This window comes from Salmo trutta, chromosome 22 (genome assembly GCF_901001165.1).
Source record: "Salmo trutta chromosome 22, fSalTru1.1, whole genome shotgun sequence".
NCBI lineage: Eukaryota > Metazoa > Chordata > Actinopteri > Salmoniformes > Salmonidae > Salmo > Salmo trutta.
The window spans coordinates 14,909,798-14,936,884 of record NC_042978.1 but is presented as its reverse complement, the minus strand read 5'-3'; the positions used below and the strand labels follow the sequence as shown (position 1 = coordinate 14,936,884).

Below are 27,087 nucleotides of genomic sequence, written 5' to 3'. Positions count from 1 at the left end.
CAGGGTCCTGTGTTGATAATGTAACCGTCTATGAGCAGACCTATGGGTTTATGGGATGAACCAGGGTCCTGTGTTGATAATGTAACCGTCTATGAGCAGGCCTATGGGTTTACAGTAGGGGTGAAGTGGGAAGACTGGGAAGGCTCTTACCTCTCTCACACTGCGGGCCAGTGAAGCCGTAGACACAGGCACATCTGTTGGGCCCAATGCAGCGTCCTCCGTTCTGGCAACCATTCTCACACACAGCTACAGAGAGGAGAGGGGAAGAGGTGTGTTAGGGTTCTGATACAGCTGGACAGAAACACACGATAGGTAGATACTCACGCTGTCCACAGTGGTTGCCGGTGTAGCCCTTCTGACAGGAGCAGGAGTCCTCTTGGCAGCTGCCTCCGTTCATACACCTGACGTTACAGCTCTGCACTGTGGGACACATACAGGGGTCAACACACGCAGCCGGGAAAAACTTGCCACTGCTAGCCAAGAACCTTTCAGTTTAACTCTACTATATCAACACTCACTTTTTACTATTACATTTTTGTAGCGCGCTCGACTGCAACAGAAACGTCTGGGCTGTATTTGTGTAGACCGAATTGTGTTAGTCTATTGTTGAGCACTGTACTGCCACAAAAGGCCCAGGCCACACTCCAGCTACAGTTTAATCAAACAGACTGTGGAGGCTAGAAGTTGAGCCAGCTGTGTCCTATAGATGGGAATGTGCTGAGAACTGAAAGCTTCAATCCTGGAGGAGCAGCATTCTTAGAACTCAAAGCAGCAAGCTTTCGACAGACAGACAGACAGACAGACAGACAGACAGACAGACAGACAGACAGACAGACAGACAGACAGACAGACAGACAGAGACAGACAGACAGACAGACAGACAGAGCCTTTCTGAGACAAATAGACAGACAGAGACACTCAGTATATTTGGGGGGAAGTGGGGAGATGCTCTATCCAACCAGATCTGTCAGAGACCAGCCAGCCTACAGTAGAGACCAGCCAGCCTACAGCAGAGACCAGCCAGCCTACAGTAGAGACCAGCCAGCCTACAGCAGAGACCAGCCAGCCTACAGCAGAGACCAGCCAGCCTACAGCAGAGACCAGCCAGCCTACAGTAGAGACCAGCCAGCCTACAGTAGAGACCAGCCAGCCTACAGCAGAGACCAGCCAGCCTACAGCAGAGACCAGCCCATAGCAGAGTGATAAAATGAGAGGGCTTAGTCAGTCTCCCTAAAAACGTAGAACATTTCATGAGACTACTTCCACAGTAATTGATTCTGGCAGAGGCCTATGTTTCTACTCAGCCTGGGTAGAAGAGTACATGATGCCCATGCAAGCCGTTGATTGGAAGTTGGAACACCCTTCTCCCCCCTCTCTCTCTTTCTCTATCCTGCTGCCATCTTTAATTACTGTCATTCATCTCTCTTTCTCTATCCTGCTGCCATCTTTAATTACTGTCTTTCATCTCTCTTTCTCTATCCTGCTGACATCTTTAATTACTGTCATTCATCTCTCTTTCTCTAGCTTGCTGCCATCTTTAATTACTGTCATTCATCTCTCTTTCTCTGGCTTGCTGCCATCTTTAATTACTGTCATTCATCTCTCTTTCTCTAGCTTGCTGCCATCTTTAATTACTGTCATTCATCTCTCTTTCTCTATCCTGCTGCCATCTTTAATTACTGTCATTCATCTCTCTTTCTCTATCCTGCTGCCATCTTTAATTACTGTCATTCATCTCTCTTTCTCTATCCTGCTGCCATCTTTAATTACTGTCATTCATCTCTCTTTCTCTATCCTGTTGCCATCTTTAATTACTGTCATTCATCTCTCTTTCTCTAGCTTGCTGCCATCTTTAATTACTGTCATTCATCTCTCTTTCTCTATCCTGCTGCCATCTTTAATTACTGTCATTCATCTCTCTTTCTCTTTCTTTACAGGCTGTGATTCATGAGGTGGCGAGGGGATACAGCATGACTGGATTTCCTGGACCTCTTCTTCGCCTATACAGTTTTTCTAGAACTTCCAGTTACTGTAAATGACCCAGTAGTACCATTCTGACTGACTGTACACAGCAAACCTAGCTAACGCCCAGTCTGACTCCAGGCCTGGCTAGCGTCTAGTGCAGACACTTAGTGATGGATTAGCGTGAATACCTTTGGACAAGAGGTTTATGGGTTTGTGTACGGGTCTGCACGGCATGGGGAAGACCGATCTTTTCTCCCCAGACTTAACCTCAGCTCAACTCAGAGCTCCAGGGCAGTGGGCCATATCGTTTAACTCCCACAGCATTCAGGCTAATCTCTCAGGCCAACAGGGAAATGAAACATGAAAAATTACTCTCTTGACTGATTGCAGCGCCGAACCTCGATGAAAACAACTAGCGAGGACACAATTTTAGCATGACGTAATCATGCAAACGTTTCATCTGAGCAGAGTGCAGCTCGGGAGAATTCGTCAATTTTTCAAATGTCTCTCATCCGTTCCAGAAAAAATATTCTAAATAGGTCACAAAGTGAGGGGCGAGGGGGGGACTGGAAGAACATCAGACATGGCTGTAGACTCAGTTTACAGAACTTTAGTGTTACAGCACGTTTAGGGTTGAAGGGGTTCATGTGTTTTCTCTGTAACGGGGGTTGGAGGAAATGGAGGGGGTGGAAGGGGGAATGATCTCACTGGCTAGACCAGCAGCCCCCACCCCCAGATGAGGAGAGATGGTACATTCCTGTGACCGGTGCCTAGAATGCCACACATGCAGGAGGTTGGGGTCCCACAGAACATGAACCACAATGCACCTCCGTGTGGCTGCCCTGTGGTTCGGCCTGCATCCTCCACATCTGTGTGTTTTTTAAACATTTTTACGGGAGGTAAACTAGTGGTGGTGGGGATGGAACACTGAGGGACTTCATGGCTGTGTTCTGTTCTGTTCTGTTCTTATACACAGCTCCTGGGATCAGTGACATGTCAACATCATGTTCACTATGGAGATGTCATGCTGTGAAATACACGGGCTGAGATTTTGACGAACCGTGTCTGAAACGATACACAGCATCACGTTTTTCATCGCCATTTCAAATCAATTTGGCTTATGTAATAGTGTAGTCTGGTGAGTTTGGCAGAATCGCATTTCCATCTTTCAGTTACGGACTTCAGTAAACACAATTTCATCTGATTAGTAAAGTTACATCAAATAGGGCTGGTTTACCGGATACAGATTAAGCCTAGTCCTGGAATAAAAAGCATGCTCAATGGAGAATCTCCATTGAAAAAACATTTATGCCAGAACTAAAATCTGTGGATTAATCTGTGCTAGGAATCCAGAATAAATTAACTGTGGCAGTGATTAGGATTTCCAAGAATGGAAGTCAAAGATTTAAGAAGGGAAGCCAAAGCTTTTTTTCTGGGGCTCTTCTGTCTGTGCATAGATCTACAGGTATATAATACCACCTTAAAAGACTTGAGCTGTGCTGAGCCTGTTTGGACCCCGTTAGTTGACAGCTGTTTCTGAGGGACTCTGAGGTGGCGTTCACGGACATTAGAGGGTAATTATGGTTATGGGAAGAGGTCTGAGATGACTGGACTGATCCTGCCACAGCAAAGCAGATCTATTGGTCAATAGTCCTTTATATTGCCTATATTCATTTATTTGTCCGGAACCATGTCGTAACAAAGTGCTCTCTTTATGTAGTGTTGTGTTGTCTCTCTTGTCGTGATGTGTGTTTTGTCCTATATTTTTATTTAATTTAGATTTCTTTTTAATCCCAGCCCCCACCCCCGGAGGAGGCCTTTTGCCTTTTGGTAGGCCATCATTGTAAATAAAATTTGTTCTTAACTGACTCGCCTAGTTAAATAAAGGTTAAATAAATGCTTTTAAAATAACAATAAGCAACAGGTCTCCCTTGAATACGAGATGGGTCATCTCAATAGGATTTCCTTTATAAACAAAGGATAAAAAATGCGATGCCTGGACATGAACACACAGCCATATAACTATAGCACGTGGATTAAGATACATAAACTAAGCAAAAAAAGAAACGTCCTCTCACTGTCAACTGCGTTTATTTTCAGCAAACTTAACATGGGTAAATATTTGAATGAGCATAACAAGATTCAACAACTGAGACATAAACTGAACAAGTTTCACAGACATGTGACTAACAGAAATGGAATAATGTGTCCCTGAACAAAGGGGGGGTCAAAATCAACAGTAACAGTCAGTATCTGGTGTGGCCACCAGCTGCAGTACTGCAGTGCATCTCCTCATCATGGACTGCACCAGATTTGCCAGTTCTTGCTGTGAGATGTTACCCCACTCTTCCACCAAGGCACCTGCAAGTTCCCAGACATTTCTGGGGGGAATGGCCCTAGCCCTCACCCTCCGATCCAACATTTCCCAGACGTGCTCAATGGGATTGAGATCCGGGCTCTTCGCTGGCCATGGCAGAACACTGACATTCTTGTCTTGTAGGAAATCACGCACAGAACGAGCAGTATGGCTAGTGGGATTGTCATGCTGGAGGGTCATGTCAGGATGAGCCTGCAGGAAGGGTACCACATGAGGGAGGAGGATGTCTTCGCTGTAACGCACAGCGTTGAGATTGACTGTAATGACAAGCTCAGTCCAATGATGCTGTGACACAGCGCCCCAGACCATAAAGGACCCTCCACCTCCAAATCGATCCCGCTCCCGAGTACAGGCCTCTGTGTAGCGCTTCGACGATAAACACGAATCCGACCATCACCCCTGGTGAGACAAAACCGCGACTCGTCAGTGAAGAGCATTTTTTGTCAGTCCTGTCTGGTCCAGCAACGGTGGGTTTGTGCCCATAGGCGACGTTGTTGCTGGTGATGTCTGGTGAGGACCTGCCTTACAACAGGCCTACAAGCCCTCAGTCCAGCCTCTCTCAGCCTATTGCAGGCAGGCTGAGCACTGATGGAGGGATTGTGCGTTCCTGGTGTAACTCGGACAGTTGTTGTTGCCATCCTGTACCTGTCCCGCAGGTGTGATGTTCGGATGTACCGATCCTGTGCAGGTGTTGTTTCACGTGGTCTACCACTGCAAAGATGATCAGCTGTCCGTCCTGTCTCCCTGTAGCGCTGTCTTAGGCATCTCACAGTACGGACATTACAATTGATTGCCTTGGCCACATCTGCAGTCCTCATGCCTCCTTGCAGCATGCCTAAGGCACATTCACGCAGATGAACAGGGACCCTGGGCATCTTTCTTTTGGTGTTTTTCAGAGTCAGTAGAAAGGCCTCTTTAGTGTCCTAAGTTTTCATAACTGTGACCTTAATTGCTTACCGTCTGTAAGCTGTTAGTGTCTTAACGACCGTTCCACAGGTGCATGTTCACTAATTGTTTATGGTTCATTGAACAAGCATGGGAAACAGTGTTTAAACCCTTTACAATGAAGATCTGTGAAGTTATTTGGATTTTTACTAATTATCTATGAAAGACAGGATCCTGAAAAAGGGACGTTTCATTTTTTGCTGAGTTTATAAAGAGCTTGACCGAAAACATGCTGCTGATTTCTTCCAAGTTGTTCCGACCTCTACATTCCAGATGTGGCCTCTGAGACATAAAAGTGCTATCAATAACCTGACCAATGACTACATTTCAAGAGACCGGGTGTAATTAAGGGAAGGGAAATTGACAGTATTTCAAAACAAGTCTCCATTTAGTTTTAAGCTTGTCAACTGCAGCGCATTAGTTTGTAGAGTCACCCAAAGCAGTATTGCATCTCACTTAAAGGGGCAATGCATTCAAAAACGTGATTTCCTGTGTTTTATACATATTTCCACACTATGAGGTTGGAATAATACTGTTAAATTGTGAAAGTTATGATAATGTCCTTTCAGTGTAAGAGCTGTTTGAAAAGTCTGCCTGAAATTTCTGCTTGTTTTGCATGGGTGCGGTTTTGGACCGCCTGATGACATCACCAGGCGGTATAAGTTAATAGACCACTAACAAAGAGAGTTTTCCTCCTCTATACCAATAACAGCTCGTTTTCTGGTTACAAATCCTTCCCATTAGGCTCCTCCAATTAGAACATCCACTCAGACCCCTCCCAGGCAATCCTAGCAAAATTATTGCTTGAGAAATAGCTTCTGCCAAGAAACTATTTTTGTAAATTTTTGACGATTTTAATAAAAAAACAATGACAGTAAGGTACTTAATTTTTGCCCAGAAATGATTCGATATTGAGATAAAAAATTTGACCCTTAAAAAGGCCTTCAAGTTACTGTAGTAGGTGTCTAAAGCTTTCTGTGTTCCAACTAAATTCATGCACTGAGAACCATAGTGAAAACTGAACACCCCCAGTGAAATAGAATCCCAGGTCAACCTACAGTATCAGAACATATGGAGGATTGATCTAGACAGACCAGGTTTTAATGTGTCTATTAGTCGGTACAGGATGGATCTAACATAGCTTTGTTGGACAGAAACTCCCCAGCGCCAGACCGCTGACCTGTATGAAACCTGTATGAAAGGTGCAACCGCTTTGTCAGAGTCATTTCCCAGAGCTGGCTGATGGGTGTATTTATGCCACGTTTAATCTTAGCAGTCAGTAACCTGCGTGACCCTTGATCCCATTAAATCTTCCAGAAGGTCTGAAAGAGAGAACGGTCTTTAATGATAGACACAACTCACAGTGTTGAACTACAACATTTCTGGCCCGTTTGCCTAGAAAGTTGAAACGGAACAATAAAATGATTCATTTAGAATAGAAAAAACAGGACAAAACAAACGCCAGACCTGGAAAATCCCAATACTGTAAGGTAGGTGTGTAAAAAGGCCATAAATCCCCTGTAAGAGCGCAGAAGCAGTGAGTGTGACAATCAGTTTGCTACAGCTCTATGGGAAGCTCCTGCCTCTAGCTCCTCTCTCTCGCTGAGGGAAATGACTTCATACTGTTTTATACCATTTCCCATCACTTGGCTCTGGCTCTGCTGGAGGCCTGTCTCCAACATCCAGCCTATGGGGGGACGTTAGCCGCTCATACCCCAGTTTCGGGAACTGTTTTCCCAGCACATAAAGCTGGCGTCTGGCCTCTCTGGGGCGTTCGACCAGTGTGTGTGGACTGTGGAGTAGATCCTGTTTCACACCTCAGGGCCAGATGGACCGGCCCACACTCAGGGCTCAGTGTGTGTGTACGGGGGCCTGAAAGGGCTAGGCGTGACTGACGAGTCGGCCCCCGCCCAGCCAAGCAGGTGAGCATGCTACACACACTCAGTAAGTGCTGTAAAACTGTTCCTCAGTGGGCTAGGCTTGGAGCCCCAGGCGTGTGCATTAATCCTCCCAAACCCTTTGACCTGGAGGCTGAGTCTGGAGCGGCTGGAGGCTGTCAACCAGGGCAGGCTGTCTCTGAGGCAGCATTACCCTGACATGTTATAGCCCTCTGGGGGGGATTGTTGTCTGTGCCCAGTGGGATATTGTTATGGAACATTTGGTGGTGCCAACATGGATCTCTGATCTTTAGAGTGTCTATAGCTGTGGTGGTCCATTGTGTGTGTTAGGTTGTATTGGGTGGTGTTGGGGTGTATTGGGTGGTATTGGGGTGTATTGGGTGGTATTGGGGTGTATTGGGTGGTATTGGGGTGTATTGGGTGGTGTTGGGGTGTATTGGGTGGTATTGGGGTGTATTGGGTGGTATTGGGGTGTATTGGGTGGTGTTGGGGTGTATTGGGTGGTGTTGGGGTGTATTGGGTGGTATTGGGGTGTATTGGGTGGTGTTGGGGTGTATTGGGTGGTGTTGGGGTGTATTGGGTGGTGTTGGGGTGTATTGGGTGGTATTGGGGTGTATTGGGTGGTATTGAGGTGTATTGGGTGGTGTTGGGGTGTATTGGGTGGTATTGGGGTGTATTGGGTGGTATTGGGGTGTATTGGGTGGTGTTGGGGTGTATTGGGTGGTATTGGGGTGTATTGGGTGGTATTGGGGTGTATTGGGTGGTGTTGGGGTGTATTGGGTGGTGTTGGGGTGTATTGGGTGGTGTTGGGGTGTATTGGGTGGTATTGGGGTGTATTGGGTGGTATTGGGGTGTATTGGGTGGTGTTGGGGTGTATTGGGTGGTGTTGGGGTGTATTGGGTGGTGTTGGGGTGTATTGGGTGGTGTTGGGGTGTATTGGGTGGTGTTGGGGTATATTGGGTGGTGTTGGGGTGTATTGGGTGGTGTTGGGGTGTATTGGGTGGTGTTGGGGTATGTTGGGGTGTATTGGGTGGTGTTGGGGTGTATTGGGTGGTGTTGGGGTGTATTGGGTGGTGTTGGGGTGTATTGGGTGGTGTTGGGGTGTATTGGGTGGTTGCTGGAGAGTTGCTGGGAGTGGGGTTGGGGTATGTAGGGTGCTGGGTGTTAGGACTCACTTCCGGCTCCGGCCCCGGCCCCACAACTGGGGGAGAGCTGGCCACTGCCGCAGGTGCACATGTTGGGTCTGGAACAGAAGCCATCCCCGCACGAGTTACGGCAGATCGCTGGGAGGAGAGATAGAAGAGAAGTCAAATATATTTCTAGATGAACTTGGGCCCAGCCAGCCACAAGAGGGTGGACTGAGCTCTCCTCTTGGTCTACTCTTTGCACGCAGATTTCTGTTAAGCACTTTCTGATAAGTTCGTGGAAAGCTCTATTTGATTTGATTAATTTGATTCATACAGGGGTTTTATAGACTACCAATGCAGAGGCAACCGGACTTTCAGTTTATAGGTATTGTGGCCATAATGGCTCGGTACTTACGGACAATACACTGGTTCCCTCCAGGCAGAGTCTTCCAGCCAGGGCAACAGTAGGAGTGGAAGCGAGAGCCACACACATTGGGCCTGCAAGACAGGGGAAACAAACTCAATACTCAACAGAGCCCCAATATAATTTAAGCAAATCCTTCAACAAACACACATGGGCATGAGTTATTTTCCAAGCGCTCACAGACCCTGGCGACCTTTGCTTTCACTCTAAACAGCTCCAACGAAAATACCAGTTTGTTTTTAGACATACTTAATGTAAACTTCCCAAGAAACAGCAGATATATATAAACCCCTTTCTCTAAGCCTCCCTGGTCTCTGCTCTTCTGGCTAAAGTCCTGCACGTCCTGGAGTCCAAGTTCTGCCTGCTGATTGGACAGGAGGCTTTAAAAAAAAGGTGATTGGACAGGAGGCTGCCCTGATCACTGACACATGTAAGAGTCATCAAACAGCTCAGAGAGCGACTGACTGGTCTTCCAGATTAGCTACAACATCCCCCTGAGGGACCATTCCAATCACATCCACACATAACGGACCTGGCCTCAAGTACTCTAACTACTGTACAGAGGTAGTGACTCAGACCTCAGTCAGAGAGTCGAATGAAAGGGCAACACTGTAATGTATACGATCTACTGTAGTGGTGGTGAAGCAAGCTCTTCGTAATGCATGTCCCTTTGGAATTCATCCAACCCTGTAGGACAATATTATAACCAGGGGGTGGAATTGACAGAGAGCTGTAGTAAACGGAATCTCAGCAAACAGTGGAACAGGGCTGCTCTAGATGGATTACATGCATCCGTAACTATGGGGACATCTACTTTTCCTTCATGCAACACATGATTGACCGTCTCCTCTTCCATCCTAGACATTAACCGGTGTCTGTCAGTCACCTGGGAACAGACTAGAGCAGCTGAAGTTTGGATCTTTAGGACAACAGAAAGGAGAGCACACCTCCAACAGCATTACCAGATGGCACAAACACAGAAAATGAGGAAGGGTGGGAGAAAGAGACAGCGAGGGAGGGAGAGAGAGCAAGAGAATAGAAGGGGGATTGGAAAGGGTAAGGGAGAAAGAGAGTGCGAGGCAGAGACAAAGGAGATAGAGATAGAAAGAGAGATTGAAGAAGAAGGGAGGGGAAAGGAGAGATGTAATGAAATGAAGGTTAGGAGGTAAAAAAATACAGAATTTAGGGAAGGGGACGAGGGATCAGTAGGAGGTAAAGGAAAACAGGTTTATGTTAAGGAGATGGAGGAGGAGGGAGCAGAAAACAGAGCAGCAGATATGGACACAGAGAAAGGGGCAACACTAGCAACCAGAGGCGAACCCATGGGGGGGCTGCACTTTTGGGTCATAGGCCTACACAAATCTTGAGGGGGCTTGAAAAATGCTGTTTTGACATACACGAACAGCGCAAGAGCGCAACATTCCAACAATTAATGACGCAAAACTGCTTGCATGCTACAGTCAATCATCTCACTACACAGGTTAGCTACCCCTGCGCTCATTGAAACCTGGATACGCCAATTGACAACATGCCCCTGCCAAACCAGGGTCAACCCAGTAATCCCACACATATCGGTTTGGCTGGGTTTGTTGTTCCTGCGCTCTCCTTCAGGCTAACCCCGGCCTCCTTACAGGAGGAGAGTACAGAGAAGTTCAGCCTTGGGGATTTGCCTCAATATTGAAACGTCATGCTGTTTTCAGCACTCAATTTAAAGAGGATTAGCTGGCTGAAGTCTTTGATGTAGCCTCCTGGCCCATAGCGCTCTCCTTATAGCTCATTAATAGTAATAAAACAAAGATGACTGGACACAGCACAGTAGCCAGGAGAAATATTAAAACCCCAAAACAAAAGCACATTCTATTGCGACCTAAACCCCCCTTGGTTTAGATTGAGAGATTGTTCTAGACTTCAGATACAACAGCTATGGTATGGAACTGTAAAAGTTGCTATCAATGAGGTCAAATGGGACTTGGTATAACCCTAGTGAAATACTTTGAGCCCAACTGTAAGGAAAATACTTTTAACCTGGTGTTTTCCAAAGGTTTAGAGCTCAAAGGCTTTCAGAAGAAACATTTCATTGCGTCTATGTTCTCTAGGAAGTTCCCTCTTGTTTAGTGTAAGATGGTGAAAGACACGACAGGACCTCAAACGGACCAGATCTTCTGACTTTTTCTCAGTCCTTTGATCTTACAGACCAACATATAATCTAGAGGCCTTCTGGGGGCCACGGGCTCCTGGCTAGAAAGTGCAAACTCAACAGTTATGAGATAGAGTGCCAGAGGCTCTTCACATGGAGGATTCCAGGGGAACAGAAGGTCAGAGCCAGACAGTTCAGAGGCACAGAAGGGGTCATGCTGGGACTAGTGGGAAATTAGCTGGGCCGATGGGGTTCTGTAAAGACCACAGACTGGATTTTAGGCCAGGACAACTTTAGGTCAGTTGGAGGAGGTAATCCAACTGGGAAAAGGGGGATGGGGGCTACAAACCCTTCTAAAGGTCAGAGGTCAGCTCACTGGCATTTGACCCCCTGTCGGTAGATTGCTACCCTTTTCTACCCTAAGATATTTGGACTTGCTTCTTTGTCAGATCTGGAGCTGATAGGATACGCTGAGTTCATCTTCATCTTCATCCTCATCTTCATAACTCTGGGAAGTTGTTTGGCCTGCTTTAGTGTTAATTCTAAAAACGCCTGAGAATGTTTTTTTCTAAGCTAAAGTTGGCCTGACTCTCTCTTGACTAATTTGAACCCTGAGCTCATACTGTACTGGTGTAGACGGGGGCTGAGATACAGTACCAGTCAAAAGTTTGGACCCACCTATTCATTTCCAGGGTTTTTCTTTATTTTTTTGTATTTTCTACATTGTAGAAAATAATAGTGAAGACATCAAAACTATGAAATAACACATGTAGTATCCAAACAAGTGTTAAACAAATCAAAATATATTTTATATTTGAGATTGTTCAAAGTAGCCACCCAACTTTGCACACTCTTGGAATGAGTAGGTGTGTCCAAACTTTTTGATTGGTACTGTACATACCTCTCACTCTCTGGGTTAGTGGGTTTAGAGGGAGCAGGACGAGGGAGGGAGGTGTACATGGGCCAAACAAAGTCCAAATGGGCATAATTGTTCTCCGTAAGAATAACCATAAAGTGTATTGTCCAAGTCTTTTCTTCGTTTTTTTTATGAGACCCATGTGAATTATGGCCAAACTTACGATGTTTATGATAAACTATAACGATAGGCAGAGTTTTTGAAACGGAGGTTCTGTCTTTTAGGTCTAGCCTGAATGTATGCATAAAATGCAGACACATAAAAAATGAAAGAAACTCTAATGCATAAAAAACACAGGAAAATGGGTCATCCTTCATACATTCCAAATGTTCCTCTCAGACTTTGCGAGCTTGCCCTTCCTTCCTCTTCTCCTCTTCAAAATACCAGCTGATGTATCTATAGCTTTATTGGAGAGAACGACCGGAACATTCTAGAATATGGGAATTATTTTCTTATGAGTTAGGCATGTGCCAGGGCAAACTCTGGGGAGAGCAAGTACCCCATCCAATTTACCTTGGAAGGAACCTGAGCGGCTGAATGCACTTCTCTATTTTGAGAAAGACTACCAAGTGAGTGAACGTCCAAAGCATCTCCCCTGAGCTGAGTTTTGGCTGCCTAGAAGTCCCAGTCTGGACCTCTTCCCTCCCTCTTCACATGCAGTAGACCTTATTAGCCTGCCTGAAAGGCTGTTTCGTTCGTTCTTTCTGGCACGGCTGGTTATGAGCCACAAACTCACTATTTCTTTCACTTTCCCTCGCTCCACATCTCTCTCCCTCTTTCTCTCCCTCTCTCCCATCCCTCTCTCTCAACCTAGAGCCCACCACTTTTACAGAGCCTCCCAGGTTGTACAGTATAGTATCAAGGTAATTGAGGAGGTCCCAGGACAGTATAGTATCAAGGTAATTGAGGAGGTCCCAGGACAGTATAGTATCAAGGTAATTGAGGAGGTCCCAGGACAGTATAGTATCAAGGTAATTGAGGAGGTCCCAGGACAGTATAGTATCAAGGTAATTGAGGAGGTCCCAGGACAGTATGGTATCAAGGTAACTGAGGAGGTCCCAGGACAGTATAGTATCAAGGTAATTGAGGAGGTCCCAGGACAGTATGGTATCAAGGTAATTGAGGAGGTCCCAGGACAGTATGGTATCAAGGTAATTGAGGAGGTCCCAGGACAGTATAGTATCAAGGTAATTGAGGAGGTCCCAGGACAGTATGGTATCAAGGTAATTGAGGAGGTCCCAGGACAGTATAGTATCAAGGTAATTGAGGAGGTCCCAGGACAGTATAGTATCAAGGTAATTGAGGAGGTCCCAGGACAGTATAGTATCAAGGTAATTGAGGAGGTCCCAGGACAGTATGGTATCAAGGTAACTGAGGAGGTCCCAGGACAGTATAGTATCAAGGTAATTGAGGAGGTCCCAGGACAGTATGGTATCAAGGTAATTGAGGAGGTCCCAGGACAGTATGGTATCAAGGTAATTGAGGAGGTCCCAGGACAGTATAGTATCAAGGTAATTGAGGAGGTCCCAGGACAGTATGGTATCAAGGTAATTGAGGAGGTCCCAGGACAGTATAGTATCAAGGTAATTGAGGAGGTCCCAGGACAGTATAGTATCAAGGTAATTGAGGAGGTCCCAGGACAGTATAGTATCAAGGTAATTGAGGAGGTCCCATGGTAGGATCAGATTCCACCCATGTGTAGATGCCAAATTGCACTCTGCCTTGGAAGTCAATAAATCAGACTCACTCAACATCAGCCAGTCCAGCAACAGACCAGCAACAGTAGAGTCTGAAACCCTGGTATGTGGAGCATTCAGTCAGCAGATAAACACTGTTCACACAACAAAGTGTAATGACCCCCATTAACATAATCTCTCTCCCAGAGGGAATCTGATGCTGTACAGAATGTGTAACGGAAGACTTTCCAATGTTATGTTAATGTCATTATGTTGTGTGGGTGGGGGGGGGGGCATGGATAATCTTTATATGTTGGGTGCAAATACTTTACTCTATAAACAATGGTGGAGTTGAACAAAATGATGGGAAAAGTTCACCGGGTATGTTACTCGCCATGAAAACTAAGGCAATCGTTTAATGGGAACAGCACGAGTTTGTGCAACTGTTGCATTCGCTGCAATATTATTTCATATCTAATCTAGACGCCATGCAACACAGTTCTGCTTCACTGAGTAGATCAGAGGATAAGATTGCCAGACCAGAGCAGCCCACTCCGTGTGTCTAAGTCAACCGCAGAGTGAATGTGACACAGGTCAGGCCTGAAGTGGCCTTGTCCCTAGCTGGCTCACAGACAAAATGGCTCCGTTGAGACTTGTTTGGCTCTCCGATATACAGGGGATCCATTTACGTCCGGCAGAAAGGTCCAATGGCTGCCAAATGAATCACACTGACTGACAACGCAGACACGTCTGTTTGTTCTGTGCAGCGCGAATCATTACCGAACATTTAAGAAAACAGCAAGTCAGTCCGATGTGTGCTTTACCCTACCCAGGTCCTGCACTGTAATGATAGCTTAGCTCTCTCTCTCTTTCCTTCTCTCTCTCCCTCCTTTTCGCTCTGCCATGAGTTCTGTTGTTTTGTCACCTGCGAAAGTGAAACAAATGTCCCTTGTCGTGGCCGCCAGAACGATCTGAATACTCCCTTCCCTGCGTTGGGGTGCAAGGGGAGCCATAAGCAGGGACAGATGAGAGACTGATTGGAATAACTGATGCAAGCATTTGAGAATCGTCCCAACAAAACATCCTTTGTTTTTCCAAAAGGAGGAAACATACAGTAAAAGCTTGCCGTCCTCCATTGACACACATCCCACCCAGTCCCTGGGGAGATTGGGGGGGGGGTTGAGGGGAGACGGTAGGGATGATGATGGAGAAGAAGGGGGAGGAGGGAGGGTTCTGTGGTTTCTATAATCCACCCCACTGAAACACTCCAACACCACCCCTGTTTGTGAATTCCCAATTGACTGCCCATTTACCCCCACTACGAGTGATTCGCTCAAAACAGTCTTGCTAATAAACTTTCCCCTGCAGTCTTCAGCTATGTGTTCTCCAGCTAATACGCCTAACAGAATGCCTACTTGCCTAGATTTGGGTCATTGTTCACTCAACAAACTTTAATGAATGACCCAACCCCTTTCCCTGGACTCTGACATGAAAATGCCATTTTGCTGTAAATACTCAAGTATCTCTCAATGTTGCAAGCAACTTTTTAGCTTCGAACATGTGCTGTCTTTGGGAGAACAATGATGTATTCAGCATTATTTGGCTGTAGTAAGGCTATGTTGGCCTTAGCCCAGGAAGCATAGCAGTGGAAGAAAGAGTTGCCAAGACAGCTAGCTCAATGGGGAAAGCTAGCCATAAACTAATTGTCCAACTGTCCACATTCTAAACCTAATCATATTACCATGTTCCAGTGGAGCAGTATGGTTGAACTCAAAGACAGACAAGCACACAAATGCTCTTTGTGTCAATCAACATAAATAATTTGCAGTTCTGGCCTAAACAAAACTCAGCAAACAGAGAACTCCAAAAAATAAACTCCTTACCCTCTGAGTGTCTCCTGGCCTCTCCGGCGAACCCTCTGCACCTCCCTCTCGTCCACCTTCCCCGTGAAGCGGCTGGCTTGGTACCCTCCGTCTCCCGCTCCTGCCTGGCCATACGCTGTGTGGACCGCGGCCCAGCAAACGGCCGCCCATCCCAGCAACAACCGGGTCAGCTTCCCTGCTCCCATTAGCTGCTCTGTTTCTGCGTAGCCCTGCTGCTGAAGACTACTGGATGATGGCGCTTCCTCTTCGTTGACGAGTTACACTCACACGTTTGTGTGGACCTGTCCCAGTATGCACTCCAGGGTGGGGGGCTGGAGGGGGCAGACACAGGAACGTAGATCAGGATTTTTGGCCTCCCGCAGACATGTCAGCCATCTCAACACAAGACTATGGGCTACAAGAAAGGTACTTAGAGTTGAATGTGTGCCGTTTCAAGTGTGCAGAAAAAGTAACGGGTTGCCAAATAACAGTGAAATGTATTTTTAATTGTGAATGTCATTGTTGAAAAGTCAACAGTTTTATTTAGAGTGCCCCCCTTACCCCAAACTCCCCACCCCTCTTTCTCCCTCCTTCTCTCACTCTTAATTTGGAAAGGTTTCAGTTATTCCTCATCAAAATCAAATGGATTTCTAATAACTTACCTGGAAGTTTACTTTTACAAGTCTGTTCTGACTGCATTAGAACATATTAAGTTGAAAAAACGTTCAAGTTCTCTCATTAAAAGTCAGCTTTAAAACTGAATGATGGGCCCCCAGTGATATATAACCACAGTTTAACCCACATCAGGGGGTTACAGAGCAGGAAGGAGAGATTTTCCCTTCAATAATGGGAGACAGTCATTGGAAGAAAATGAGAAGAAAAATAGCCTCCATCCCTGACTCCAAACAAATTTAATGGAAGATGAGTGATAAATTACTGGTAACAATACTCTCCATTCCTTCCCTCCACCCCTCTCTTTCTTTCTTTCTTTCTTTCTTTCTTTCTTTCTTTCTTTCTTTCTCTTTCTTTCTCTCTCTCTCTGACTCACAGAGACACACACAGCACGCACACACAGAGACAAACAAACTTGAATTTGCTTTACATAAAATATAATGTTGAAATGTTGTAGCAAGAAATCATTATACACATTTCCTTAGCATTTGAATACGCAAGTATTATCATCATTTGTCATCCAATTTGTAATTTACAGAAAGTCATCTACTAGAAAGTCTACATAGAAAGTAATCCGATTTTTTTTCCTTCTTTAACAAATTTGATAGGCTACAACGACATCCTCAGTGGGGAAAAAGTGAGTGGCTTCATTTACAGTCGGCTATGAGAGGGGATCAATGTGGGCGCGATCAATCCGCCAGACCGAACAAAGAAAAATGCCTGATCAATTACCTATGGATAGGTCACTAATTACCACAGCCACAAAGTCATAATTCCCGCCCATTTCTACAATTTATCTTCTTAAAATCTGGTTTTAAAACTAACCCTAACCTTAATCATAACCTTCACTCCCCTGCTAACCTTATGATTGACCCTAGCCTTAAATTAAGACCAAAAAGCACATTTTGACTTTGTGGCTGTAGTAACTAGTGACAACCCAGTGCACCATTTCTCGACTCAAACGTCAAATGACCGGTAAACTGTTTCCATCGCAAGAAATACACATAAAACGTCATTCGGTTAAAATGCATATAGAACTTCATTCACCATTGTGTTAACTATGAAAAAAGCGTTCCATAAATCGACAGAAAAAAACTACATAGAACAGTGAAATTAACAATATCCAACGGGCTAAACATTTTGGCACTATAATGAGGGCATTTTCTCAGCAACTTTTTGAATGGGATAAAAACGGCAACATGACCTCGAAGTGGACGACAAAAGGTATAATCTCTTGAAACAAAGTTGCAAAGTAATAAAGTAGCAATGCTTGATAGTAGGCTATAACCACACCTTTCTTGTGTGAAATATCATAAAACAGCATTAATATTCCTAAAGAACGTACAACGAACCTCGGCTCGTAAATCGGCTAATGACAATTTAGCAGCCACAAAAAAAAATACCGGTAAAACAGATGTAGCAGCCTTGCCTAAAATAATCCTAACCGGAACAGTTTTGACAATTCCTTTCAACCATTCACCTTTTGAATAAGCAAGTAAATGCACATTACTTTTGCTTTATAACACATGCAAAACATGTATCAACTCGGGTAAAACACCCCTAGGCCTATGCAACGTAATAGTGAATCATTGATAACCAGTGTCATAAATCAATAGTAGCACAATACCTTACAATTGTTGCAATTGTTGCAGTCGAGGAGCCCCGAGTGGAAATTTGAAATGGGATATGTGCTCCAGAATGGGATATTGAACTATAGCCTTGTGAGAAGAAGAGAAAAGTTCGAGAATTGCCCTGATTGGAAGAGGGGAGGTGCTTTTTTAAGACACTCAGAGAGGGGGGTAACTAACGGACCACAGGACAAACCCACATTCCGTAAGACTCCACTGTTATAAAGGGGGGCAAGTATTCAGACAAACCTCTGACATTATTTTCCAACTACTTTCCTTCATACCTGTGTAATGAAGTCACGTCTAATAAAGCAAATGGTCAATTAGATGAAAGCAATTAGTCTACTAATAATTCTCAACCTATGGAAAATGTTAAAGAAAAAGTAACCTTGCCAATAGGTTAGGTATGTATAGAATTCCATCCTTACCTCCCCAAAAGGCTGGTATAGTTCTATGGTTTTTGATTACATTGTCACATGGAAGTGATTTGTGAAAATTTCCAATCAAATGGAATAAGATCTTTATGTCTTTAAAGTCGGTGGACACACCCTGTCATTTATCACAGGCAGTTTAGTACATTTACATTGAAACCAAATTGAAATGATATGTTATTGCTATATTGTATGTATATTCTGTGACAAGTTTACGCATGCTATTTAGAAAGCTTTGCTTTTTATTGCAGTAGCCCACAGGGCAGTGATTGACATATCCTTATGCATTGCTGTGACTGTTGATAGGAAGTGGACCAAATTAACTGGGGGCCTTGCCATCTGGGTGGTATATTGGAGGAGCAGCTGAGCACATCCCAAATGTTGGGGCCTACAGAGTTGACTGATACCCCATGTTTGTCTAAGGAAACAGGTTTGGAAAACAGAGCAAGCAGTGTTTGTCAGGACTGCCCTAAAATAGTCTCCTCACCACTCCTCACCATGTTTCGTAAGATGGTCATAAATACTGTCTTCGCACAACGCATGAAAATGCTGAAACTCACATCATACTGTAATTAGGGAGTACAACTTCAATGGAGTTATGACTTTTGAGAATAAAGGACTTGATAATAAAATGAGTGGGAAGGTCAAATGCCAGTACTCCTGATATACAAATCATGTCGATTTCCTTTTGTTCTGTTGGGATCGTTTACCTTTAAATTGTGGGTGTTTCCCTATACATTAGATTAATGGACACTCCCAAGCCTTCATAGATAAATGTGTTCATCCCAGCTGGCATGGCAAGGCTCTAAAGATAATACAACTAATTGGGAAAATGTGTATGAAATCATGCTGTAGCACCCCTTCTCTCTCTCTCTCTCTCTCTCCCTCTCACACACACACACACTTTTGCAGACACATGCCTATATCACTTGTCATGGAACATGGAATAACACACCAGACCAGGCTTAGCCTTGAACATGCAGCAGTGGAGTGACTGGGATGATTTGTGATCCTCTTGGGTCTTCCAATGACTCTCTTACAAGTGTGGGATGGGAACCCCACTGACTGTCTTCCAGCCCCCTCCACCACCTCAATCTGCTAAACAGAACCACATTTCCCCATGTGATCTGGGGCAGGGTGAAAGCACCACTGTGTGTATGGATTGTACATCAGGAACCCAGGGAAATAGTTTAACTACCCCCGATAGAAATAGCACCATTCTCCATGCACTGTAATTTACAAGAGCTATTGATAAGAGCTACAGTTGAAGTCGGAAGTTTACATACACCATAGCCAAATACATTTAAACTCAGTTTTTCACAATTCCTAACATTTAATCCTAGTAAAAATTCCCTGTCTTAGGTCAGTTAGGATCACCACTTTATTTTAAGAATGTGAAATGTCAGAATAATAGAAGAGAGAATGATTTATTTCAGCTTTTATTTCTTTCATCACATTCGCAGTGGGTCTGAATGTCATGGGCATCGTAAGGATTGGACCAAAATGCAGCGGGTAAAGTGCTCATCTTCTTTCTTTATTAAAGAAAACACTTAAACAAAATAAACTGATGACGAAAAACAGTCCAGTAAGGTGCACAGACTATACTGGAAACAACCACCCACACCACAAGTGAAAACAAACCCAACTAAACATGGCCTCCATTTAGAGACAGCAACAACCAGCTGCCTCTAATTGGAGGTCATTGCCAAAAACCCAACATAGAAATAGAAAACTAGATATACACATAGAAATAGAAAATATAGAACATAAACCAAAAACACCGAACCACACAAAACAAACACCCCCTGCCACGCCCTGACCAAACTACAATGACAAATAACCCCTTTTACTGGTCAGGACGTGACACAGAAGTTTACATACACTCAATTAGTATTTGGTAGCATTGCCTTTAAATTGTTTAACTTGGGTCAAACGTTTCGGGTAGCCTTCCACAAGCTTCCTACAATAAGTTGGGTGAATTTTGGCCCATTCCTCCTGACAAAGCTGGTGTAACTGAGTCAGGTTTGTAGGCCTCCTTGCTCGCACACACTTTTTCAGTTCTGCCCACAAATTTTCAAAAGGTTTGAGGTAAGGGCTTTGTGATGGCCACTCCAATACCTTGACTTTGTTTATCTTAAACCATTTTGCCACAACTTTGGAAGTATGCTTGGGGTCATTGTCCATTTGGAAGACCCATTTGCGACCAAGCTTTAACTTCCTGACTGATGTCTTGAGATGTTGCTTCAATATATCCACATAATTACATTTATTTTGTGAAGTGGACCAGTCCCTCCTACAGCAAAGCACCCCCACAACATGATGCTGTCACCCCCGTGCTTCACGGTTGGGATGGTATTCTTCGGCTTGCAAGCCTCCCCCTTTTCCTCCAAACATAACGATGGTCATTATGGGCAAACAGTTCTATTTTTGTTCCATCAGACCAGAGGACATTTCTCCAAAAAGTACGATCTTTGTCCCCATGTGCAGTTGCAAACTATAGTCTGGCATTTTTATGGCGGTTTTGGAGCAGTGGCTTCTTCCTTGCTAAGCGGCCTTTCAGGTTATGTCGATATAGGACTCGTTTTACTGTGGATATAGATACTTTTGTACCTGCTTCCTCCAGCATCTTCACAAGGTCCTTTACTGTTGTTCTGGGATTGATTTGCACTTTTCACACCAAAGTACATTCATCTCTGGGAGACACAACACGTCTCCTTCCTAAGTGGTATGACGGCTGCGTGGTCCCATGGTGTTTATATTATTTATTTTTATTCTGAGGTCTTGGCTGATTTCTTTAGATTTTCCCATGATGTCAAGCAAAGAGGCACTGAGTTTGAAGGTAGGCCTTGAAATACATCCACAGGTATACCTCCAATTGACTCAAATGATGTCAATTAGCCTATCCGAAGCTTCTAAAGCCATGACATTTTTTTTAACATTTAGTCATTTAGCAGACACTCTTATCCAGAGCGACTTACAGTAGTGAATGCATCCACATCATTTTCTGGAATTTTCCAAGCTGTTTAAAGGTACAGTCAACTTAGTGTATGTAAACTTCTGACCCACTGGAATTGTGATACAGTGAATAATAAGTGAAATAATCTGACTTTAAATTGTTGGAAAAATAACTTGTGTCATGCACAAAGTAGATGTCCTATCTGACATGCCAAAACTATAGTTTGTTAACAAGAAATGTGTGGAGTGGTTGAAAAAACGAGTTTTAATGATTCCAACCTAAATGTATGTAAACTTCCGACTTCAATTGTAGGTAAATTAGTTATCTGTTTGGGTAAGGGGATTGTAAATATACATTACAATAGTTTCAGATCTATTTTACCTTATGATCGCTGGAGACAAATGTGAAACCAGTCATATGGCAGCAAACTAAAGCATATCAATATATCCCTTTTTCCACAGTGAAGTTTATGAAATGCTAGCCTTATAACTTGGGATGAAATTTGGATACCTGAGCTATAGGCTTCTGCAGCCATGCACAAATGACAGTGTAGTGCCAATCCGACCGAGTTGATTAATGATTTCTAGAATGTTTTAATTGTATGACTTTTCACAGTATTTAAAAAAATTGCATTGTGTTAAGTAGTAGCCACTATTGGTGGCCACCATCAGTTATACTTATAAGCATGTATAACTGTCACTGACTTTAGTGTTAGTTTCCTTACATGTTGCATCATTCCATTACATCGTTAGGTTACCTTTCTTTCTTCTGTCACATTCGTGTGGTTGTTCCTGAGGATCGCTAGCCATTGGGGATTTCCTAGTGGAACGGTTTTCAGCGGTTGCATTACATGTATACATCGCACGCAAGGGATCCACGGTTGCAAAGTGTGTAGGAAAGGCGTACATTTCCTAAGTCTGAATCGGGCCCCATGGAGAATACATAACGCTCACAGAACATGCTATTGCCTAACCGCCTACCACAAACCACCCAGGTACAGTATGGTGATGATCCAGATATACCAGTGCTTTACATACAGTATGGTCATATGGTGTGTGTACTGAGTTGGGATAGTCACATTATGATCCATCCAGAGGGAATATTTTTACGGGGTGCGCATGGTCAGCATGAAACATTATTATTGCATGTTAAGGTATGCCTTTAGAAGCCCTGCACGTCACTGTTAAAAGGGCTCTCGTGAGAAGCCTTGCCCCACGTTGAAAAAGCTATTTGTGTGACATCGTCCAGACCAAAAGATTACACATGCCTCATCTCGCAAAATGCAGGAGCAGGAATCCAGCCGGTGGTGTAGCAGAGTGAGCGTTGAGGCTGGGGTCCTTCCCAGAGATCTCTGTATATGAGGGATGACATATGGGCCGAGCCGGACCCCTGGAAAGAAGTAGAAGGTTCTCTCAGCACTCCCATCCAGCCCCTCATGAGAATAGCTCTGGAGACCCAAGCAGTTTTGATACCCTGTGTTGTGTGTCAGAGAGGGTAAAAGGGTTGGAAGAATGGAGACGGGGCAGATTCTTGGTCCCATGCCCAGTTTGTTCCCTCCCGGTGCTGCCTGAACCTTGTGAGACCACCAGAGGCCTGGAGCTTAGAGGACAGGCTATTGAACTAGGAAATACATCACTCAGACCAACCAGCACACTGACTGGCCCACAGCAGGAATAAATAGCCCACATTACTCATCCTGCTCATAAGAATGAATCAACATGTCACATCCTATATGGGCCAGACCGCGTTTGAATGGAAATGTCTGGAAAAATAGTTTTTAGTTGTTTTTTTTTTGCAAAGAAAGAGGAACAGTAAAAGCCCTGCGCACAGCGTTGTGTCTTTGTCAAGGTGCTGGTCACCGCAGAAACAACAGAAAATATGCTGTAGCATTGGGCTTTGATGTAAGGCAGTCAAAGTTCTGATGGTCACTGCATAAACGTCAGAAAGGTTCGGTGAAGTTTTCCTTTGAAATGTGATTGCTGCATAAGCCCTGATGTTTCAGCAGAGCAAGTGTTGGATGCATGTTAGATAAAATCTTTATGGGGGAGCTCAGTCATCAGTGGGTCATTCAGTATAACAGACCCTAAGGCTACTACTCTCATTTATTACTCTACACATTCTGTGCCTTTTGCGTCCCTTTTATATTTTAAGTAGAAATTGTGCACCGATATTGAATTTTAAAAGCATGTTATATTAAATGAAGTGCCCTTTAATATAGACCACATGGAAAAATTCTATAAATCTGATTTTCTATATGAATAAAGACTTGCTAAAGTGCCAAAATTCATAATTTGACATGTCCCTCTGTGCATCCTCTTAATCCCACCACTTATCAATGTTTTCACCATCATTGCAAAGCCCTAGTTATTTTGTTGCTTTGACAAAGTCATTTCTGAATATTAAAATGACAAGCTGTTGTTTTTTACCTTAAAATGAATCACTAATCAATTTTAAAAAATAATAATATATATATATATAGTTTTTATTGATTAGTGATTCATTTCAGGAACACAACCAGTCATGATATTTTTATATGATTGTCAAACAAATCACTTCAAAAAGTACGCATCATGCGCACATTCGTCCAATCCAAAATAATTCCATCATCCAAACAGTGCACAGTGCACACCCACCAATACATGGTTTAAATCATGAGAGAGGTGGGAGATGTTCGTTTAATTTGGGATAAACTTTTATTTTCATACCACTGCTGTACAAAATTGCTTAGTTGTTAAATTAACATTATTTCGAGACCCCCAGAAGTTTGACTTTTTGGGGCATTTACGGGAGCTCATGTCTCATCCTGGTTCCCCCGTAATTAACACACTGCTTGTGTGAGAGTGAGTGACATGGAAGTCTTTGAGGTCAACTTATTATTTTCTCCCATAGTAGACAAAGATATGCCTAATTGAAGATCCTCAAAGCCTCAAGATTTTTGCATCTCAAAACAAAAACTAAACTAAAGAGCACAGTTTCCACATCCTCCATTGAATGACATAGTTCCACAACTTTCCACTCCACACTCCATCAGTATGCCTGTGTATAATCTAAAACTCATGTTTTGGAGAAGGGTGGGGTTAAGGTCAGGGAGGTGGTGAGGTGGGGCTGAATGGAGGTTTGGAAGTGTCATCATCCTGGGGTTTGTGGTCGCGCCCATGGGGTCTGTGTGGAGCGTGGCTGAGTGTGGAGACGCTCCCAGCTGGGAATCCTGTGGTCTGGTGTTAAGGGCCCGGAAGATTAAAACATGGTCTTCCCTCCTCACAGAAAAAATACAGAGGGAAAACAACCCTGGAAAAACAGCGGCCATCTTTAATTAAGGTCCTTTGAGGCCTCGTCAGTAGAACTGTGGTCAGAGAGAAGGGGCTCGTCTCCATTGGGGTCAGACCAGGAGATTTAGCCAACCATTCAGGGAGATCATTACTGAGTGTTGTTGGGTACCAATGTGGTGAGGAAAGGGGGCCATTTTGTGGCGAGGGGCAGAAGTCGTCTACACAAGACTTTCCCATAAATCTCTTTGACCAACAACACGCCGTCTTTTTATTGTTGATTTGTTTCGGCGTGTTCTTGAAAACATCTGAATGGCGGGCATATAAGTGAGTGAGCTTCAGGCTGGGGTTAGCTTTGGTACCCCTGCCACCTTACATCATCCTAATCACAGCTCTTACCTTGCTTTGTCTGATTCAAATTAAAAGTCTTCACCAGCTCCTAAAAGTCTTCCCCAAAGCCCTCCTCACCTCCCGCAAATACTCCTTCAGAAAGAGGCTAACCTAGCCTCACCTCTGCCCCCAGCAGCCAGCTGCACAGCCCTGGTGATGCAGGGGCAGAAGAATGCAGCACTTCAAAGAAGGTGACGTGAGACAACGGGGAGCAGTGTTCAGGGGATGAGAATGTGTCATCTCATAAAAAGCACACAAACACACTGATCCGTTTATGTTGGGGCGGACAGGCCTCACATGTCTTCAGTAGGGTTTGTGAGAACTCGAGGAGGAAGCGTACACGTGAGCGAGGCTCCCTCACTGATAGGGTGTATTGTACACAGCCTCTTGGCCTTGCTTTACTGACTTAAATACATACAGTGGAGGGGAGATAGAGAGAGGAGGATGGAGAGAGAGAAAGCAGGGGAGAGAGAGCAGGGTCAGTTACATGGGTGATGTTTGGAGAGCTTTGGAATCAGTGGGTCATGCAATAAGGCTTCCTGGAAAAGGACTCAGAAATTCCATGATCCTTGTAACTGTGAAAAGACAGAAGTAAAAAAAGAAATGAAAAGAAAGAAAGGGATAGAAAGAAATGTAGCAAGATTCCAAGAAAGCGGAAAGAATCCTCCGCTTGCTGACAGTTCCTTGGACTAATGGTTCTCAGATGTGAGAAGAACGTCTTTCATATTTTAAAAACCACATAAAACATTCCGTTTCAGGGGAATCCAAATCACGGCAGGAATTTGCTGCATAAAAGACACAACTGGACTCCAACTAAACATTTATCCTTGACATTATTACCAAAGGTGTAAAGCACTTCAGTAAAAATACCTTAAAGTACCACTTAAGTAGTTTTTTGGGGTATCTGTACTTTACTTTACAACATATATTTTTTTACTACTTTTACTTCAGTACATTTCTAAAGAAAATAATGTACTTTTTACTCCACACATTTTCCCTGACACCCAAAAGTACGTCTTACATTTTGAATGCTTAGCAGGACAGGAAAATGGTCTAATTCACGCACTTATCAAGAGACCATCCCTGGTCATCCCTACTGCCTCTGACCTGGTGGACTCACGAAACACAAATGCTTTGTTTGTAAATTATGTCTGAGTGTTGGAGAGTGCCTCTGGCTCTCCGTAAATAAATAAAAAACAAGATAATGGTGCCATCTGGTTTGCTTAATATACAAAATTAGAAATGATTTATACTTGTACTTTTATTTTTGATACTTCTGTACAATTTAGCAATTACATTTACTTTTGATACTTAAGTATATTTAAAACCAAATACTTTTAGACTTTTACTCAAGTAGTATTTTACTGAATTACTTTTACTAATTTTCTGTTAAGGCATCTGTACTTTTACTCAAGTACGACAAATGGGTACTTTTTCCATCACTGATTATTGCTATTATCTGTATTATTCTGGGGTACGTCTTGAAATCCTCAGTGATCATGTTCATGATGTTGGTTTGGAAAAGATTGGTCTCATGTTATCTGTTTGTTACGTCTCCGTGTCATTGAGTTTTTTTTCCTCTCTCCATTTCCTGTTCATACAGTGGGGAGCTAGAGCTAGAAGTAGGATGGAGTGAGGTCATCTTGGAGCCCTGATTGTAAAGCTATCTTCAGCAGCTTCCAGAGGCTACAGTCCTCCAGAGAGAGAGAGACTCTGGCTTTATAAGAACAGTAAGGCACAGAGAGGATCCTATGTCCATAATCCCTGCCTCGGCTCGCTCGATTAATAACACAAATATGAACCGTCTACAACTCTACCTTTTTATCAAGATCCACATGGTTTCGTTCAATGCTGAGAAAACAAATGTAATGACTAGCTCATTCCTGAACATGAAATGCCACCTCCCCCAGTCATATGTGGAGTGCCAGGGCCAGGCTTCCACAGAAGTGTTGCTCTGAGGCAGGAAGCATCTGTGCTGAATTTGGGGACCCCTTAGAGAGGGGCGGCTCTCCAAATCTACTCGAGGTGACTGATGTCTCATTGAGGAAAAATGAAGAGGGTGAAAAACGAACGCTGACTCTCCTCCTCCCACTTAGAGGAAGGGAGGTTGGAGGGCAGGGGTGCATTGGGGGAACAAATCTGCCAAGCAGAACTCCAACTCTAACAACTTGGATAACTCTCTCTCACATGCCCCCCCCTCACCAAAATGTTTGCACTTTACAGATGTAGGATTTTAATTTGATCACTATCTTGTTGCTGAGTATTTTCCTGCACAGAAGTGTATGCACATTTTAAAAATGCTTCTAAAGTTTGTAATTTCCTCTTTAAAATGTTAGACTTGATTTGCCTTAACGGAAAATGTATCAACCCCTACAAAAACATTCCATTAATTATAATACACATAATAATTCACATTT

General features: G+C 43.9%; 1 protein-coding gene across 3 annotated transcripts in view; it reads right to left on the bottom strand.

Annotated features, from left to right (window-relative positions):
* Nucleotides 1-17,779, bottom strand: part of LOC115158183 (fibrillin-2) — a 90,481-nt gene extending 72,702 nt beyond the window's left edge. For 2 of the 3 annotated variants that reach the window (XM_029706810.1, XM_029706813.1), the window contains exons 1-6: nucleotides 17,627-17,746; nucleotides 15,349-15,659; nucleotides 8,728-8,810; nucleotides 8,361-8,468; nucleotides 325-420; nucleotides 151-246 (exon numbers count right to left, since the gene is read on the bottom strand). In XM_029706810.1, the coding sequence (XP_029562670.1) occupies nucleotides 151-246; nucleotides 325-420; nucleotides 8,361-8,468; nucleotides 8,728-8,810; nucleotides 15,349-15,533 (568 nt within the window). In that variant the 5' untranslated portion in view covers nucleotides 15,534-15,659; nucleotides 17,627-17,746. Of the gene's footprint in view, nucleotides 1-150; nucleotides 247-324; nucleotides 421-8,360; nucleotides 8,469-8,727; nucleotides 8,811-15,348; nucleotides 15,660-17,626 lie in introns of all 3 variants that reach the window. The other variant, XM_029706811.1, reaches the window with a different exon arrangement.
* Nucleotides 17,780-27,087: the final 9,308 nt, after the last annotated feature.